Here is a 20,724-nt window from a genome sequence, read left to right as displayed (position 1 = left end):
GTAGCAGTAGCAATATGAAAGAAGATTTGTTTTAATAGAACTTTACATAATACATCAAAAAACGTATGTCTTTATGCCTCTTATCATAAAATCAAGAGTACTACTAAGTCTGCTATACTATAAACTAAGTACACTTAGCTGACTATACAATGACAATATTCAATCACTGAATGAACCTGAAACAATCAGGATCCCCACAGGCCTTATGTCACTTCACAATTACAGCAGCAAACTGACCCTTAATATTTCTCACTGAGGTGCATTGAAAACCAACACAGCAAACTGGCAGATGAGTCATTTAGGTAATCACTTCAAATGCTTTGTCCCAGAAAACCTGATTAGGATTTTAAAAGAAACTGGACAGGAAACTATCACTTTGATATTGTGTATCAGATTCTCTGTAGATATAATATAACATTTATTCATTTCTTAAGCCACATATCAATCGAATGGAGCTTCTCAGAATTGTGGCAGCAGTTTTCTGGTGAGCAGCCAGCCAGCCACTATTAAATGGTAGATGAGTTAGAGATTGTGGTGATAGGCAGGGGCATTTACGTTCAAAATTGTGAAGCCAGGGTCCTCGCAGACTATGTCTAAACACATGGTTGGAGTAAATTGTCATGTCCAGGTATATTTTAGTGGCTATCAACAAAGAAAACACATGAGACCATACTTGTATGGGCTTTTTTGGATGATAGGGTTATCGCACGCCGTTTCTTTCTAATTGCCAGAGGCCAACCACACCACAAATCGAATGATACAGGGTCTCACCTCTTGAGAATGTCCCAGTCAGGCTAAACATGTTGGCAAGTTAAATTTGTCTGGCATGATTTAATTTCTCATACTGTTTTAAACAGTGATAGCCCCTGTTAATAACTCTTGGTTACTTGGGATAAATGTACCAATGTATTAGCAAGACTGCTTGATAGCTGAATGGATCTTTATGTGACTTTCATATGCATTGAAGATCCTTGGTTTGCAGACAGGTAGAACACAGGAACACACAGATGAACATCAGTTTTTTTATAAATACTTTAAAAGCAAAGAAATAAAAAAAATATGTTAAGCATATTGTATAAAATAGCATTATACTTATATAATAAACATTGGCAAACCGAATGTCTCAATTGTCATTGATTGTCATCTCAATTGGCTTTGTGTTGCAATGTTAATATTCCATGACTTGGAAAATCAGTCTACTTCTATCCTATAATACCATTACCTTTACAAAAGTTAGAAAAACGACTATGCTCTAAGGTAATTTAAAACATATCATATTACATATGACATAACATAGTTAATCATTAAATGTTTATTAAATTTTATTCTGAAATGTTTACATGGGTTCTGAGGTTGCCTGCTTCATGGGAGCAGTGGATGAGCAGACTACTACTGGTTTGACCGTGTCTCTCTTCATATTGTATTTTCCATTATTGACGTGTTGTTCGCAGATGGAGCAGGAGAGCTGATCTCTGTCTCCAGAGGTCATTCTCACTTCAGTTGCCACTTGTTGCCAAACGCAGCACGGGACTCTCCCATTCATCACATAATTTAAGTATTCTCTCGGCGAACTACCGACACAAGCCTATCTGGAGGCTGAGTGCAGAAAGTTACCAGGACTGAAAGAAGACTCTTGTGATCCGTTTGATAATATTTCGCAGCTAACCGAGAGAAGCATGGTTGATAACACACGTGTAGCAACTAAATCTGCTTTGGTAAGCGTTCGGGATTTAACTTTTTCTTATTTTTCAAATCTACTAAACATTTCGATGAGTCAAAAAGTGTTTTAGCCAAAGAGTGCACGTTTATCCCGTTGGCTTGTATGATGCTGTGCTTGTCTTCAAATACACACACTTCAAGATCGGACACCATGACTGTCTCAGTATAAAGGTAGTGTGTTTTATTTTCTAAGTGCCTGTAATAATCATTACCTGACCATTATCTCGTCCCTTCACAGCAAGGCTGTTTGTCGTCCGCCGGCAGCCTTCCCCTCCAGGCTCCCTCCGCCTCCTCCCACAACCCGTTCTCCCGCACCCTATCCAACCAGGCCGGCAGCGGCGGCATGAAGCTCGAGGCGGTCATGGAGAACCTGCAGCGGCAACAGGCAGCGCGTCTGGTTGTTGAGGAGAAGCTCCGAGAGAAAGATATTCAGTCCATGGCTGAGTCCCAGATACATCAACAAGCTCTAGCTTTCCGCCACTACCAAGCAGCGATGCGCGGCGCTCTGGCTGGCGGAGTTACCAACTCGTCCCACGGGGTGACGCTCCCTATCCAGGAGGTCAGCATATTTGACGGGGACTCATTCAGAGCGGACAGCGTTAATGAGGGGAACGAGGAGGGAGATGACACGAAGGAGCAGGTCATGGATGGTGATGAGGACGAGGACGGGGACGGGTTGGACCACCACCAGCACGGGCAGTCCTTGGTCCAGGGGACTGATCAAGCTCCGATGCATCTGATGGCCAGAGTCCAGACAGCCTTCGCTCAAGCCCGTCGCGCAGAGTCTCCATCGGCGCAGTCCCAGCAACATGAGTGGACCTATGAAGAGCAGTTCAAACAGGTAAAACACCACGGACTTACTGAACACATAGGTTATCCATTTTATATTGGGCTGATGCTGGACATGTGTACGAGTTAAAATTAGGTTTTCTTATAAAGCAGAATACATCAAGGGTATACAAAACTGTAACTAACATCCTAGTTTTGTTAATGGATTAAAAAAAGTCGCCTTATAAAAACGTATTAAAATCAAGAAGCTGTTGGAATACAAGCTATATTGGAAAACTGGTAAACTCCTGGGAAACTGGATGAAAATCCAAGCTTTAATTAATATTGGACATTACAAAGATTTAAAATTGAATAAAAAAATGTGTATGGAAATGTTTGATTGTGTTGGCCCATTTTGTTAAAGGTAATAATAAACTCTGGTGATCCATAAATAAATGCTTAGTTTTAGTTATTAATACTCTTAAGATATTGTGGTACAAGTGTAATCCCAGAAAGTAAGTGGTCTTATGGTCCAGTCAGTCAAAGGGGTATTTTTGCACTTGAGCCAAAGTTATTCTTATGAATGGCTCATAATTGATCTTCAAAGCTTCAGATTTGGTAACTGTTGTAAATGTTCGATTTTTATAACATATTCATTGTGCACATGGTTCATTCTGAGCATTCACTAACGGCAATTCTTTACACAGCTCTTTTGTTTTGTGAGTGGCCTGTTAATGACAGTTATCAAGTTATTTGAGTGATCTTCAGCCGTCTGTATATTTAGAGCTGGCAGCAGACAAATCTATACTGTCTGAGTGATGTTGGATATTTAATGTCATCTTTGATTTATAATAGATCATTTTAAGACTTCCCTAAATATGATGTGTACATTATAGTGACTGCATTAGCGCTGCACATTAAAGCAAACAGCTCATGGAAATGCTAATTAACCAGTAGTCTCACAAGAGAGACAATTGTGTGTGGAGAATGGTGAGAAGAGTGATGGGAAGAATATTCACCATCCAACTCTTTGTTTTCTCTTCATAATACATACAATAATTGTATGGCATCCTTGACATTAACCATCATTAGACTTTTTGTGAGTTTTCCTTGTTCAAGTTATTAGATCTCATGACCAATGGAAAAGCTTCAGCGGAGGGATTTAAGATAAAGCTATCACTGTCATTACAAAACCTAAAAAATTATATTTCCTTAAAGAGGAGTCTCTGGTGATTACACATGCATGGTTCATGCAAAATCAGGCTATAAGCTTCAAAGATTCCTTAGGATGTGTAGTTACTTTAGGGGTAATTTGTATGTAGCCATTCAGTCTAATGGTCATGGGACATTAAAATGATGTTTATGGCCACTAGGCAGAGTGGAGCCAGTGTACTAAGCATGCTCAAAGCTGCAAAACAAATCCACATTTGAAGGCAGTAAATGCATCTTTTGAAATAGAAACAGGTTGGGCCTAAATATAAAAGGCAGAGAAGTATTAATCTGATCTGAACCAAAAGGGACCAGTCTGTGTTTACAGTACTCCTAAATAACTTGTCAGACCTCAAGAACAACATGAAAGTCAGTGCTGGTAAAAACTCCTGAAAAACTTAAACTTACACAAGATTTTGCATTCTCAAATTGTATTAAACACAAGACAAACGTTTAGTGCAAAGAATGGTGACCTGATGCTCACCAGGCTCCAACCTACAGCAGAATCCAAAGAGATGAGACTGTAAAACTTAAGAGAAATCCTGGTGGTGACAGAAAAAGATGATGAGAGGAGACTGAACAAAGACCTGAGACAGAGTGACACAGATCCTCAGACTGAGAGGGAGGAGTTATTGCATGTAGTTTTGGCAGCGGGTCAGGAAATTGGAGCTGGTGGTATTCCTGCCTGGCACACAAACAAAAAAATCCTGGGATCTCCCTGTCTGGCAGTGTGTAGCTGGAAGTTGGCTTTGTGACAAGTTATTACAACAGAAATGAAATTGCGTGCTGTACATACTTGATCATGCTTCCTCACTGAAACACATAAAATATATAAATATATGTGAGCCTGTAAGCATCTGTATAAATGGACATATAAGTAAACTATATGAGTAAAGAGTAATACTCAGTGCTGTTCACACTCAGCTAAAATGTTGTGTTTTTTTGTTAACCTTAAAAAAAACAATGGTAGTAGAACAAAACAAAATGTAAATGTGTATTGTGTTTGGTTTAAATCGAATAATATGAGATTTTATCTCATAATAGAATAATATATACATATATATTGTTCTTCAATCAAATACTTGCATTAAATGCATCAAATACTAGAGTAAACTGTGGCTAAAATTATTTTGATTCTGATCGGCGTTTAAAACTGTACCCTTTGGGCAAGTCTTTCTTTGTACTGGACTTCCATCTGCAGAATCTCTATCACATTTACAATTGACTGTGGAAGCTACACTACAAGAAATTTCCATCTGGAGGTCTTTATTGAGTCATGAAAAACCTTTTGTCAAACAAGGGAAAATCCCACTTTTCAATACCAACATTTTTTTTATAGTTCAATGTAATTCTTTTCCATATCTATCATATTCTCAGTTGTTTCCAAACGGTTCCTGAAAAAATACTAAAGACAGATAGTAGGAGGCTCTTGCAGTCTGCATGAGTGGATTGAAAATGTGCTTTTAAAATCCTGATCTCTCATTTGTATTGTTCAAACAGCAAAGACAGTAAAGCTGGTCCTGAAACATTAGATTTTACATTTCCCTGAGTGAATAATGTCATGTAATTAACATGTCAGTGTATGTGTTCTTTGTTTGGAAAGCCAACTCCTTCTTTTTGACTGTACCTCTTCAGGCTTGTTTATCCAACCACTATAGAAAAGTGGCGGTGAAGGAGGGAACTCCACTTGTTCTGGTTTGTTATTTCACTCCCTTCCCCCATCACTGAAATCATACACACTGCAAACATAGCCATTTTAACACATCATGTGGAATACTATCACAGTTCTTGAAGCATACTTTCCAAACAAGCTGACAAATAGTGAAAAAAATAAATGTTTAGAATAAAGTGTTTCTCTTCATTCAAGTGCATTACCTGAATGTGGCAGTTACCAATTTTATGTTGTGGCAGATACTGATGCTGCTTTCTAGAGAATTCCTGAAACAAGTAGTTTTGAATTTATTGTGAATATAAATCCAAATGAATGTAACAGAAATAAGTCTGTATTTTAAAGAGATTTTAAAATCGTAAGATGTCCAGAACAAACAAGAAGACTTCTGGTTTTGTCTTATGGTGAATAAATATTTTTCAGTTTTCAATTCTGCACCAAATTAATTTCCTCTTAAGCTATTTAATCTTTCCACCTCTTTCTCAATGCAACAATAATATTGATATTGCAAGGATTTGTTTCAGGATGTCAATAACAATATTTTTGCTTTTATTACCCTCCTGCATTTTCTTTAGAGTTCAGTTCTATTGCCATCTTCACAGACACACACACACACACAGACACACACACACACACACACACACACACACACACACACACACACACACACACACACACACACACACACACACACACACACACACACACACACACACACACAGACAGACAAACATAGATTTTTAAATCCTAACACCAACACAAGTGAAAAGGTAACTGTAATCATGCCACTCTGCACAGTGGTTAGGATTTAGGATCATGTTCATGGGCAATATTGAAGAGGTGGGTTGTCACTCCTGTCCAGGGAAACATACTTACTGAGCCTCATTGTTTTGGATTATAATAAAATGTTGAAATAAAGTGCACTGTTTCAATTTTTTTTCATAGCATTGACCTTTGCTCATGGTATACAATGTAATTCATTATGGCACACTTACTTACTCAAGGGAAACAATTAACAATTTCAGGTTTTATATTTATTTTAAGCCTGGTGTACTTACGCCAGATAGTTTAGTTGGTATCTTTTAGAAAAAGGTGTTATCTGCACTGAGGGAAACTATCCTGATTTGCATTTGTTAAGCTCATAGCATTGTCATTTGCATGTGAAAGCCTCCCCTAGGCTTAGGAGCAGGGGGGTCACCTCCCAACATTCTCAGGCCTGTAAAACTGCCAGAAACTGGTACCCGGCGTCAATTCCTGACAGTTTTCTGTGCTGCCTGCAGATTCCTGTGAACAACCGTTAACCGAAAATTCTCCCAAAATGTCTTGGGACAAGTACTGACACAAACTCTTCTTTTAATGCAGTGAAAGCGCTCTAACACCCTGCCTTTACTGAGTCATCTCACATTGTTGTGCAGCAAAAGATCATCAGCATTGGCATCAACTTCTCTGAGGAATTCCCTAAGCATGGGATGCTGGTGGGAAGAGGATGCCCTGAGAAAATTGATAATTTTCATCATTGTATTCATCACCTCAGCATGCTCATCTGACAGGGAGGTGCAGAGGACAGATTGATGAATGATGGTAAGCTATGAGCTCAGGATTGTCCTCCTCTTGCTACAGCTCCTTTCTCTCTCCCTATCATAGCAGGGGCTCCATCTGTGGTTATTGAAACCAATTGTTTTGGCTCTAATCCTCTCTGTTAAAACCTCCTAAAAAGCCAGGTGGATGTCTTCTCCTCTTGTACTGGTCTGAAGGGGAGTGACACCTTACAGGTCTTCACATAATGCTTCCTGGTCTGTGCTGAAGAACCTGACATACACTAACAACTGTCACACACGTCAATGGACTCATCCACAGCTAAGCCTACACATGGTGCCTTCATCTAGCTGGGTTAGCACATCCCCAGTTAATAGTTCACTTTTCTTTGTGGCAGATGATGCTGACATGGGTATTTGCTTTATTTTATCACAAAGCTCTTGTTTTTGTTTTTTCCCTCAAGAAGGGTTTCAGCAACTGCACTCATGCATTCTTTGACAACCCTTCCATCAGTAAATGGCTTTTTGTGTTGACACAAAATCGCTATCTTTCTTTTTCTTTCTACCATCTTTTTGTGTGTACCTTGCCTCTAACTATCTCATCTGTTTGCACTGTAGAGTCGCAATGTTTACCACCTGGAATGCACAGACTTGATTGGCTGAGTAGTATCACGTGGGATGGCTTAACTCGCATGCAATTGGTCAATGCGTTTTAATTCATAACCTTCTGTTTTGGCTGTAGTTCCGGGTCCGTATAGGACGGCTTCTGGGTCCGGACCCGGACCGCGGTCCGCCTGTTAGTGACCCCTGCACTACATCAATACTATTACAGCATCAGCCCCTGCAAACAGCAGTGAACATACAGTGTTTCCCAATTTCCCGATTCAGTCTGTAGTGCACCAAAACAAAGTTTGCTCACTCATGCAACAGAGCTGGAGTGATAGGTAAATAGACTAGGGAGTAGAAGAGAATTTCTTGTTTCGTGAAAATTGTAAGCCACTTGTGGGAACACTTTGAGGTCTAGATGTCTGTGTCGATGCAAATAGTGCTGCATGCATTAACTTTTAAACCTCTTATGTTATTATTAGAGGTGTACATGTGTTTTGTTCCTAAAAATGAAATTGTGGCAGAACAATTAGAATATTTCGAGCTGCCATAATCTAGATCAGGGGTCAGCAACCTTAGGCACTATTTGGCACACGGCGCCATAATCATTGTCACACAGGCGATTTCCTTTTAAAGAAATGTTCAAATGTTGAATCAAGGCACGAAGAAGTTTCAAAGATCATGCAGACAAGGGAGAGTCAATCAAACGTGCAGTGTCCAGGTATGGGAAGCAAGTCAACTCTCTCAAAGTCTTTGCCGCCGCCAAAAACCATGCGACTGAAGCAAGCTTTCGCAAAACTGAATATGACTGTGGTTGGTGGGGTTAATGACAAACTTATTATTGCAATCATAATAAGATAAACATGTTTCTTTAGAGTGTTGTTTTACATATAGGGATGGAATAAAATAACGAGTCCGTTGGAAATATTAATGCGGCTCAATAATAAAAGTTAAAATTACATTTTTTTGTATGGCACACTAATTAACAAGACATTTTCACATTGGCACTAATTGGCAAAAAGGTTGCCGACCCCTGGTCTAGATAAACGTTGAAAACACTGACACAGTGAAGAATTCCGCAGCTTAAGGAGTTTGTAGAGGCCAAAAACAGAGCTGAAAATAGGTAAAAGTGGATTTAGGCCCCATCCCATTTCACCCCTTCTTCCTACCCATACCCCTTGTTTTCAAAGGGTTATCTTGCCCCTTTAAACATAGTTACCAGGGGTAGTGGTTGAAATCTTCCCCTACGAATTTGGAGAGCCCTTCAAGAAGCTGTTACATCATCAGTAGTTGTCACGGGAACCAAACTTGACATTAGTAGTCATCTATGTAAATAGACGCAACAAAGAGTTTCCATCATGCTATGTATAGCTTTCACAAATGAAATATTAACCTTGAGCAAGCAGAATTGAACTAGCGTTGGCAGTTCAGAACTTATAATTCAGGAGGTCATGTACTTTGCCCTCATCACTGATCTGCTATCCCCAACCCTCCTACACACAAATACACACAAACATTTTTTTAGGGTCATTGTGAAAAAAATGACCATAATACATTGAAGCTAAAATATTGCAATTATTATATTATTTGATAATAGTATTAAAACCTTATTAATAGAGCAAATCGAACATTCGTGTGTCTCCCTCCCATGCAGCAGTGCTGATGTAGTGTCTGCATCTCCTCCAGAGGATCTGAACACGTTTTATTCCCGCTTTGAGAGCAGCCCCCCGGCTGGGGAGATCAAAGAGGCCCAGGAGGACTGCTAACCCCTATTATCCAGGGCAGACGTGTGGAGATCTCTCAACCAGATTAACTCACGCAAGGCACCTGGACCTGATGGCATCCCTGGCCGAGCTCTCAAGGTGTGTGCAGATCAGCTGGCAGATGTGTCCACAGACATTTCAACATGTCACTGCTCCAGTCTGTAGTCCCTGCTTGTTTCAAGAAGACCATCATTGTCCCTGTTCCCAAGAAAACTAAAATCCTCTACCTGAACAACAACCGCCCAGTAGCACTCACTTCAATCATCATGAAGTCCTTTGAGCAGCTCGTCCAACCATTCATCACCTCCTCCCTCCCTGTCACTCTGGACCCTCTTCAGTTTGCCTACAGGCCAAATAGGTCGACTGCAGATGCCATTTCCCTCACCCTCCACACTGCCCTCTCCCACCTGGACCAGAGGGACACATGTGAGAATGCTGTTCATTGACTACAGTTCAGCATTCAACACTATCGTACCCCTTAGGCTCTTCACCAAGCTCAGAGACTTTGGGCTAAACATCGCCCTCCGTGAGTGGATTCTGAACTTCCTGACAGGCACCACAGGCGGTGCGGATCGGCAGCTCCACATCCTCTACCCTGACTCTCAACACCGGTGCCCCCCAGGGCTGTGTGCTCAGTCCTCTCCTGTACTCCCTGTTCACGCATGACTGCTGATCACCAGTGACGATGAGAAGGCCTACAGAGAGGAGGTCAGAGCCCTGACATCTTGGTGCCAGGACAACAACCTCCATCTCAACGTCAGCAAAATTAAGGAGCTGATCGTGGACTACAGGAAGAGACAAGGAGAAGAACACGCCCCCCTCTCCATCAACGGGACCACGGTGGAGCGAGTCAGCACCTTCAGGTACCTCGGGGTCCACATCAGTGATGAGCTGACCTGGACCCATAACACAGACTCCATCAGGAAGAAGGCCAGACAGCGGCTCTTGTTCCTCCACATGGACTCCAGGATCCTGTGCAACTTCTACAGGTGCACCATAGAGAGCATCCTGACTGGCTGCATCACCGCCTGGTACAGCAGCTGCACCGCCCTGAACCCTAAGGCTTTACAGAGGGTGGTGAAGTCTGCCCAGCACATCACCAGGATGGCGCTACCATCCATGGAGGACCTCTTCACCCCAGCCATAAACATTTTTGCCTACTGCCGTCTGGCCGACGGTACAGCAGCATCCGGGCCCGCACCACCAAGCTCAGAGACAGTTTCATCCCCCAGGCAATACGACTTTTAAACCCCTCGGATCTGCAATAACTCCACTAAACCAGCACCGTGGCATATTTGCACTATTGCACATAATTGCACTATTGTTTTTTCTTCAGGTGTATATATATATATATATATATATATATATATATTTTATTTTCTAAATATTTTTTTTGCTTGTAATACTTTGAGCATTGCAAGAAGAGAGCCTGTGACTCAAGCATTTCATTGCCAGCGACTGCTTAGTGTTATTGTTGTGCATTTGATAATAAACTCTTGAATCTTGAATCTTGATTTGCAAGGCATTCTGTGTGAGTCTGAAAAATCTCTGGCCCAAATCAAGTGTCCCTTGCTTTTCCATGTATTTGGTTTGACATTTTTGTGGAGTCAGTTTCAGGAAGGAAGGCTTGCAGACAATTCCTGCTGCTCTGCTTAATGAAGTACGCGTGGAAATTAGCTATGTCTGATGCTAAGTAATTAGCTCAAGGTGTTAATTAGAACCTGCAATCATTATCTCATCTGACTGTCAAATGGATTTTTATCCCAGATGGTCCAGTGGACAATAAAGCAGTATTCAATTAGTTAAATCTATGAATTTTTGAGACCGTTTAAAGACCATTATAAACTAAATTTAGGACCTGTGTCAGGTACGACAGATAATGAAGAATTATACATCGCCCCATTATTGAAGATGTGATAAATTGGCATAATAGAGAATAACCGTTGAAATGTTGGGTAATCTTGTAAAACTACAGCACAACTTTCCAACAACCAAGCCAAGTAGAACTACAACACGAAGAAACATTACAAATCAAATGTTATATCATATTTGTACCTAATATCGGAATACCGGCAGGCCCATTTTCCTATTCAGATTCAATGAGTGATGGAATGCATTTTATGGATGTTCTGAAATCCCCCCGACATCACAGGCTTTATTCTGGTCCTGGCGATGGAAAGAAGGACGGAGAGACAGAGATTAGGAGAAAGAGCGCGAGCAAGGAAATTAGCAGTGTGAGTGAAAGTGAGTGAAAGAGAGTGAGCGAGTGAGTGAGATCAATCGCGAGGCAAAGAGCGCTGCGCATTTTCAATGAAGTAATCGTGCAAAACTCGTAGTAAAGGATCTTTTATATTATATAACAAACACAAAATGGGCCTTTGGCAAGTTCAAACTCCTGATGACTAATTTGGCCACAATTCTCTCAGATTTGATTCAAGGGCGTGCACCAGAGGCTGTGACAACTGTAACAATATCTAATGAATGAGTAACCTGATCATTATAGAATAATGTGGACATTAAAGAAGGGCTGCAGTGTTTGCTTGTACAGGTGATCAAAGCAACATGTGTTGACTGTGATAATTAACCTTTCTTTAACTCTTTTTGTCCATACAATAGCAGCTCTTCACTTCTTACTCTGTAGTAAGAAATAAATTGTTCAAGAAACATATGAGGAAAATTGCTCTCCCTCAGCTTTCAGAAGTAGAAGTTATCTTTAGATTGGTTGGTGCGAATCAGACCAAAAGATTAAGCAACTGGCGAATACAGGACCTTGCCAAATGAGTTCGGTTTCTGCAAAAACCAGGTTCACCTTTATGGGGTGTTTTTTTTGCTGAAATAATGTGTTGGCTTTGTTAAAATGAATGTACAGTTTGCAGTTTTTCAAGTCACACTGACCCCGTTCAGTCCTAGTATAAACATCCATCTTTAGTCTGATTTCAAATGGACAGCTTTTAGCGTAGGTGTGACAGACGCTAAATGCATTGAAGATGCATTGAAAATCCCATAACTGGGACCACATTCAGCTCTGTTGACTTTACTTCTCACACCAACATGCTGATAATGCTATAACCAACATAATTTTGTATTGTGAACCGAAATGACGTATCCAATACAATCGAATGCTAAAAAAAATTTACGTCACGTTTCTGCCTTAAGTGTCTGCTGTTATCGTCCTCCAGAGCCGTGTTTGCGCAAGGATCACAGCGGACATTTAGGATAAAAACATGGTGTAAATGATGCTGTTTCAAGTGGAATTTAAATATTGCTTATGGACACATGGCTAACACCACAGGAGTAGTATGGAGGCATTTTATGTTATTTCTATGTGGCTTAAATGTATACAAACTAGATATACTGCTTAATGTGCTTTTGGGTTTCTCGGTAAAAAAAAGGTGAAATGTTGTGCTTCCTGTCTTTGTTTCCTTTAATTTAAATGTATTGACAAAACACATTGTATAAAAAGAGGAAGGCATGCATTGCTGCAAGAGCAACTCATAGAAAGAAATTGACATGTAAATGATAATTGAGTGTTCCTCAAATGGGAATTTAAGATAAATTGTCAGCGAGTCAGCAGTAGGAAAAGGTGTTCTTGTTTTTGTTTATTTAGCAGACCCTGTATGGATAAAGGCCTACTGCATGGAACAATCTTGATAATATCAAGCTGGAGCTGGTAGCAGGTTGGTTGATGCCTTTGAGCCTTTGAGGAGCACATTCAATTACAGATTTCTTCACCTCAGATAATGATAACTAGGAAAGATGATAAGGCAGGAAAAAAATCCTGTCAATCTGCATTATTTCTTTTGATGGTTTCTTTATTTGTGATGCATTAACAAAGAAACAACACAAAGCCACCCTATTAAACTGTAGGCCCATGACATAGAGCGCAGGTTTGCTTTCTTTTCTCTGTTACACAGAAAGAGCTTGGTAGCAGCTATCAATCAAGCACTGACACACCTCCAGCACGCTGAGAGGAAAACAAGCATTATTATAAACATATTTCCCTTGCTTTTATTCTATACAAAACCATCAACACTTACACTTACAAAACATATTGATTTATTTTTGACAACAAAAAGGAGGATTGACTGCAATTTTATTTAAGCTTTAAAGCAAATATTGCTCAGGCAATTAGTCAAGTTAGTGTTTTGGCAGAAAATGTATTAGTTATTTTAATTAAGTTATTTAATATTCACTGATATTAAATAAAAGTAAATGAAAAGAAGATAACAAAAAAGATTGAAAAAGAAAAAAGACTTTAACCAATTAAAAATCCCTTTAATTAGGTTGTAAAGGGTGGTGCATTAGCATGGATTTTCCCCCTTGATTTCATCAACACCTTTTAAGTAAGGAGAGAAGATGTCGAATACAGGGTTTTTCTGCTTGTGGTAGCATGTTTGGTTTGACAGAAGCAAAAATAATCCCTCCCTTGCCAGGGCATTGATAGCCATTGTCACCAGAGACAGCACAGACCAGCTGCCATGTGTGCGCTCCGTGTTCGCTCAGTGGTCTGAGTGTCGCACCTGAGTGCTCTTGCCACAGAAAGTGAAATGTTCCTGCTGCGCAATATTGGTCAAGAGGCATCTCTTCCACCGCCCCCCCCCCCACCTGTTTTACTTGCTGAGTTTTTAGTATGAGATATTTTTTCTTTTGTTCTTCTTCTTATGTCCTGCCATCTTTTCTTAATTTCATCAGTTGTTCTTTTTGTTTTATCCACAGCATTAATTTTCTCGCAGATACTCTCCCATATCACGTTTCTTTGAGTTATATTAAAATGTCTTTGCTCTAGTAGCTCAAAAACATGTTTGTTTGCCTCTTCCACTAACACCTCCAATCTCATGGCATTAAATTTACCTTTGCACTTGCGGTCACTCTGCTCTCCATAATGCTCCATGGTGGACACCAGTAACACGCAAAACAGTAATTTAAATTCTACTGCCTCTACCATGTTTGCACCTATTATCATTTGCGCAATTCTTTGAGCAATATCGATCACCCACAAAACGCCCACAATCTAAACATGCAATCTGTTTAATGCACACTGAATTTAACACTCTTTATTTGGGATTTTAGTAGATCAGGCCCTAAGTGTAAGGTTTCATGTGCTTTCATGTGTTTTTCATATGCATTTTGCCATACTAACCCAAGCATGAGCTACTAGCTAATGTAATAAGTTAGAGCACAGGCTAATGTTTTTTACTGAAGGGGAGACACTATAGGGGAGTCAAATTTGTATTTAATGTTGTTATCACAATAGCTTTTGCTGCTTTCATCCAAAGCGACTTACAATACGTGCATTAAACCATGAGGGTACAAACCAGTGCTAATTTCGTTGATGAAAACTATGACGAAAAATATTCGTTAACGGCCTTTTACCCATGACTAAGACCAGACTAAGACGTGACGAAAACGGAACTTTGAAAATAATTAGTGTGTGGGGGGACTGAAACTAAGAAGGACAAAAATGACTAAATGTGACTAAAACTAATATGCATTAACAACTAAGACTAAGACTAAAGTACTAATGCAAGTACTAGTGTTTTGAAACGGATGCGGGCAGCTACTGGTAACCAGTGAAAGGAGCGGAAGAGCTGAGAAGTGTTAATGAATTTAGGTAGGTTAAAGACCAGTCAAGCTGCTGGATTCTGGATGAGCTGTAGAGGTCGGATGGCACTAGCAGGTAGACCTGCAAGGAGGGAGTTGCAATAGTCTAGGCGTGAGATGACCAAAATCTGGACCAGAACCTGCGCCACCTTCTTAGTGAGAAGGGGAACATCTCCTGATGTTGTGCAGCATGTATCTACAGGAGCGGGTTGTTGCAGTAATATTGGCAGTAAGGAAGAGATGACTGTCGAGTGTCACATCCAGGTTCCTAGCAATCTGTGTGGGGGCTACCACGGAGTTGTCAAAGGTAATAGTCAGGTCATGGGTGGGAGAGCCTTTCCCTGGAAGGAAAAGTAGTTCGGTCCTATCAAGGTTAATCTTCAGGTGGTGTGCAGACATACACTGAGAGATCTCAGTCAGACAGGCAGATATTTGTGCTGCTACCTGTGTTTCAGATTGGGGAAAGAGGGGATTAGTTTGGTGTCATCTGCATAGCTGTGGTAGGAAAAGCCATGTGAGTGAATAACACAGCATAGAGAGTTGGTGTACAGAGAGAAGAGAAGATAAGAGAAGAGGACCCAGGACGGAACCTTGAGGGACCCCAGTAGTGAGAGGACAAGGTTCAGACACATATCCTCTCCAACTTAACCGACATATACATCTGCCAATTGACACTGCAGGGGAACAGAATTAAAAAAAACGAATTAAAACACATCACCACAGAACTTCCCCAGTTAATGACTTAAATCAAGCAAACAGACAGGGTAATAAAACAAACACCATCTAAATGTGTATTTTTTAAGGGTTGTCAAACGATTCAAGTTTAGGGTTATATTTATATGATATAGTGATAATCAAGCTTTTGAAATATGGCAAAATGAAACTTTAAAACATTTTTTTTAGGCATTACATTAACATTTTAAGCTCTGGAAGCTGCTGTTGTACAGGAAATTGAAATAACAACTGAAGCCAGACATGCTAAACCTGAAGCTATTGCAGTTTTTATTTTATCACAAGTAGCGTGTTAGTGTAGGCTACCCACTTGGAACAGTTCCACACCTGTTGCATTACTGTTTGTGAGATGTGCTGAACAACTCGGTTTCGTCATTCTCCTTCTGCCTAACAGGATTAACTTTTCTTTCAAATACTCAGAAAGCAAGAGAAGGAAGTAGCTAAAATTAGTCACTTAAATCTATGGTGAAAAATGTACAACTACATTATTTGCTCTTTTAGCTTCACCTGGAAAACTTCCTCTTAAGGACACAGTAGTTCGATTAAGCTGCCGAATGAGTACAACATTGTTAGCACTGCTGAAAGCATCATTGTTGATCTTCGTGAAAGCCAAACTGTAATGTTGTAAACATTTAAATATGTAGTTCCATCTTCTAGGCGGGGGGGTTCCCAAACTTTTCAGCCCGCGAACCCCAAAATAACGGTGCTAGAGACAGGCGACCCCAACCAACCCTGGATCTGTTATATAATGTTGCGCACAGCCACGCACACGCACTATTAGGCCTATGTAAACACAGGCATTAATACAACACAAAAGAACAACAGCCCTACAGCCATGATATTATTTTATAGCAATTTAAGAAATAGATTATAACCAGAATAAAGGGAAACTCCCTGTATAAACAGCAGGGCTGAGTGAATATATACTGTTAGAATAAAAAAGTGCGCAGGTGATGTCTGTGCGCGTCTGTGTGCATAACGACCAGCAGACACCTTATTGCTGCCATGTGCAAAAACTTTAGGGTTATCTATTTTTTTAAACATTACATTAATTTCTTAAAGTCGCTAATGAGATAGGTGGGCAATATGCATGGAGCAGAGCAAGTCCATTCTCGGCTTTATTTTGGAGACGGTGACTCGGAGATCATTCTCCACGTTTAGCTGGGCTCTGCATTTATTCTTTGTCAGGGCTGAGAAGGTCTTTTCGCACAAGTCCGCCAGCCTTGTTAACCAGTCAAGGTCAGTGAGGTGGTCAGCCAACTGGGATCCATGCTCGATCATGTGCGCACCTCGTCCCGCAACTCATGCAGGAGGCTCAGCACATTTCCCCGCAAGAGCAAGTCTGATATTGAGTGGACGTGTTTTTATGTAGTTGACCATTTTTATTGCAACGTCAAGAATATGTTTAAGCTCTGGTTCAAGTGTTTTGCTTGCAAGAGATTCTCTGTGAATAATACAGTGTGTGGAATCTGGTTCGACTCCACGGAGAAACAACAAAAAGACGAACCTGGATTGATCTGTCCAAAAATCCAAGAGGATTCTCCCTACCCTGTCTTGTGCCCCTGAGCAAGGCACCTTACTCCCCCAACATCTGCTCCCCAGGCGCCGTACATGGCTGCTCACTGCTCTATGTGTCCTGCACCAGATGGGTTAAAAACAGAGGTTAAATTTCCCTACAATTGCATGAGTGTGCTTGTACATGTCTGTGCATGTGTTTGGGACAAATAAATGTATCTTAATCTTAATCTTAATCTTAATTTACGTGCGGCGCCACTTGTAAGACTCTCGCTTTCAGTCCTGCCTTTTTCCCCAGCATCACTCCAGCCCTGTCCCTACACACACCAATACAGTTTTCCAAAGATAGTCCCTCTTCTTTTAGTTTTGTAAACATGTCCTCACCTGTGCACGTCCACTCCGGAGCGCGGAGTAAAACAGCACTACATTTTCCGTCACAACTGTATCTGATGAAAACAAGCAGTTGGGCCCGGTTTGATATATCTGTGGATTCATCTAACTGTAAAGCATATTTCCCTTTCTTAACTCTATCCACCAGCTGGCACGTTATGTCCTGGGCCATGTCGGTGATGCACCAGGCGATAGTCCCGTTAGACAGCGGCACTTATTCCAGATCACAGGCTTATAATTTATCCCCATGCATGGCCAGATTTATAGCTAAAGCAGCGGGTTTAATTAATGTTTCGCCGATTGTGTCTGGCTTTTTTGCCTGTGCAATTAAATATGCCACCTCATATGATGCCATTTGAGCTGCGGCTGGGATTGTCTGTTTAGTAAGGACTTTCTTTTGGCCTTGCAACTCTTGCTCGTTAAACTAAAGGCCGACGCATGGTTATGCGAGACACGCAAGGACATGCAAGCGCAAGAGCCCCTTGCATACCCCTTCTTCCGTGCGTCGCCCAAATTTTGTAACTATACGACAAAGCTACGCAAGCTTCAGGCAACCCTCAAGACTGTGATTGGTCTGCTAACTACATCCTTTCCGGAGACACATTTCCGGTTTCATGCCCAATAATAACGGCAGAAACCAAGGAAGTTTTAGAAGAACGAATTTGGACCAAATAGAAGAGCGTTTGGCAGAAGAGATCCGAAAGTACGACTTCTTGTATAACCCGTCATTGACGGAATACAAGGACGGGCAGATGGCCCGCAATTCCTGGAAGGAGATCTTGGCTAATGTCTTTTTGTAGGTCGACGAGTGTACGAAGCTGTGGAGGAAGATCAGGGACAAATTTGTCCGCCAGACAAAGGCTAAGAGGAGCAGCAGTGGCGATGTAAATAAACAGTTGACGAAGACTGCCAAACACAAAGAAGGCGTCTCTAAGGTCGTCTTCGACAAAAAACGTTACTCCACCTTATTGTTCTGGTGGTGAATTGCTTTGCAACACGCGCAACCCTTGGAGAACCATAAAGTAAATGAGTCCATCGACACAACTGCGTGAAAAGCCTCAGTCGCAGGTGCAGAACCATGCACCGGCCTTAAACCGTGTTGTAATAACCTCATGGGTTACACTGATGGAAATATTTTTATTGCATGATTTATTCAAATTTCAACTGTAAGCTATTTTATTAAGTGACTTTATTGTCACTAGGTTAATGTGTAGTTCCTGTGGTAAACGGGTTGTTTGTGGGGACTCTTATTATGAAAGGGGTTTTTTAATGGAAGGGGGTTCTTTGAGAAGAGTTGTTGTTTCTATATCTATTCTGTCTCACACTTTAAGACATGTCTGTGTAACTGTAACATACACCTCAATGACATAAAGCATACATTCATGGCATTTTTATGCGACATTATGTCTGAAAAGTCTGTCTTGCTTCATAAAATGTAATACTCAAAATCAATCAATATTTGCTTCTTTTTTTAGAAACATAAAAAAAAATTGGTTTAGTCACTTAGATCACAAGTTCAAGCAGTTTAAGCTTGTCAACAGTTCTTATGTCTCCATTTTATCAAGTCTAGTGTAATGTGGTATTAAAAGGTCAATAAAAGACTTCTTTGAGTACCTCTTCTTCATTTTAATCTTGTCTCTAAGTACTGTTAGAAAGTAAACATCAACATGCTCGTTGTGGATGTTACACATTACAGTAATTGAAACCAAAATGTCAGGTGCAAACTGCTGATATTCATAATTTAAAATCATATCTTATTCAATAAAGGTAAAGAGCTGACAAATTTTTGATTGGGCATTATTAGGGTCCAGGCTTTGGAAACAGAGGCAGATGCTGAGACAGAAGTTAAGTCAAACTGAGGTTTATTGGAATGTCCAATAAAGTAAGCAGGCAGGTAGACAGGCAGGTAAGCAGGTAGGTAGGCAGGCAGGCAGAACTCTGGAGTCGGGGCAATAATCCAGCTGCTGGTCCTGAGCAGGGAGACAGACAAAGTCAGGACACAGGACCAACAGGACGTTTCAGAATCTTAATTTTTACGATTTGTGGCAGCTAGAACTAACATGAACTTGGTCTATAGTCCGGCGCAGACTGAGAGCAGGAGTGAAGCTTTTTAAGGCAGCTGGTCAATCAAGGCCCCAACTCCAGCACACCAGGTTCTCATCTGCAATTAGTCACGCCCCCTAAACACACACACCAAGAGAGAGAGACAGAGAGAGCCTAGTAGGCAGGTGAGGCAGAGGGCATGACAGTACCTCGCCCTCTACGGGCGCCACCTGGCGCCCTCAGGAACCCGTCGGGGTGATCCCGGCGAAAGTCAGTAATAAGCAGTGGTCAAAGATGTCCCGCCAGGGGACCCAACAGCGTTCCTCTGGACCATAACCCTCCCAGTCCACCAAGTAGCGGAAGCCACCCCCCATGTCCAGGATGCGCCGCACTGTGTAAACGGGGCCACCGTCCACCATCCGGGGGGGGGGGGGGGGGCAGCATCAGGGGGAGATAGGGGACTGGACTGAACAGGGACACATGAAGAGTGGGGTGAATCCTACGAAAGAAGGCAGGGAGCTTCAGCCGGACAGCACAGAGTCCACTAGAAGAGGAAGATCCCTGGAGAGGAGCCATACCCTGTGCCCCGGAGCATAAGCGGGCGCCGGGGTACGGTTGGCCTGGGCCCGAGTCCTGGAGGAGGCACGGAGCAGGGCAGCACGAGCACGCCTCCAAGTGCCACGACAGCGGCGCATATTGGCCTGGACCAAAGGGACGCTCGGTCTGACCCGCTCGGTCTGGCCGTTGCATTGGGGGTGATATCCAGAAGACAGGCTGGCGGTCGCTCCCAGGGCCGTGCAGAAAGCCTTCCACACCTGGGACGTTAATTGCGGCCCTCTGTCGGAGATGATGTCTGACGGCAGACCATGGATGCGGAAGACATTCTGCACCAATAGGTCAGCAGTCTCCCGAGCAGAGGGTAGTTTGGGCAGGGCAATGAAATGAGCAGCCTTGGAGAAACGGTCAATTACAGTGAGGAACACAATATTACCTCCAGACGGGGGAAGACCGGTTACGAAGTCCAGGGCAATGTGGGACCACGGACGACCAGGGATCGGCAGAGGACGGAGCAAACCAGAACTGCGCTTGGTTGAGGTCTTATTCCGGGAACAGATGGTGCAGGCTACTACGAATGAGCGAGTATCCGTGTCCATGGTCGGCCACCAGAAGCGTC

General features: G+C 41.7%; 1 protein-coding gene across 1 annotated transcript in view; it reads left to right on the top strand.

The window, feature by feature from the left end:
* Positions 1-1,676: 1,676 nt before the first annotated feature.
* Positions 1,677-20,724, top strand: part of arid3c (AT rich interactive domain 3C (BRIGHT-like)) — an 80,616-nt gene continuing 61,568 nt past the window's right edge. Inside the window, exons 1-2 of the mRNA XM_061071990.1 lie at positions 1,677-1,715; positions 1,958-2,560. Coding sequence (XP_060927973.1) covers positions 1,677-1,715; positions 1,958-2,560 — 642 coding nt within the window. The remainder of the gene's footprint in view (positions 1,716-1,957; positions 2,561-20,724) is intronic.

Source organism: Limanda limanda, chromosome 5 (genome assembly GCF_963576545.1).
Source record: "Limanda limanda chromosome 5, fLimLim1.1, whole genome shotgun sequence".
NCBI classification, from domain to species: Eukaryota; Metazoa; Chordata; class Actinopteri; order Pleuronectiformes; family Pleuronectidae; genus Limanda; species Limanda limanda.
This window is presented reverse-complemented; position numbering and strand designations above follow the sequence as displayed.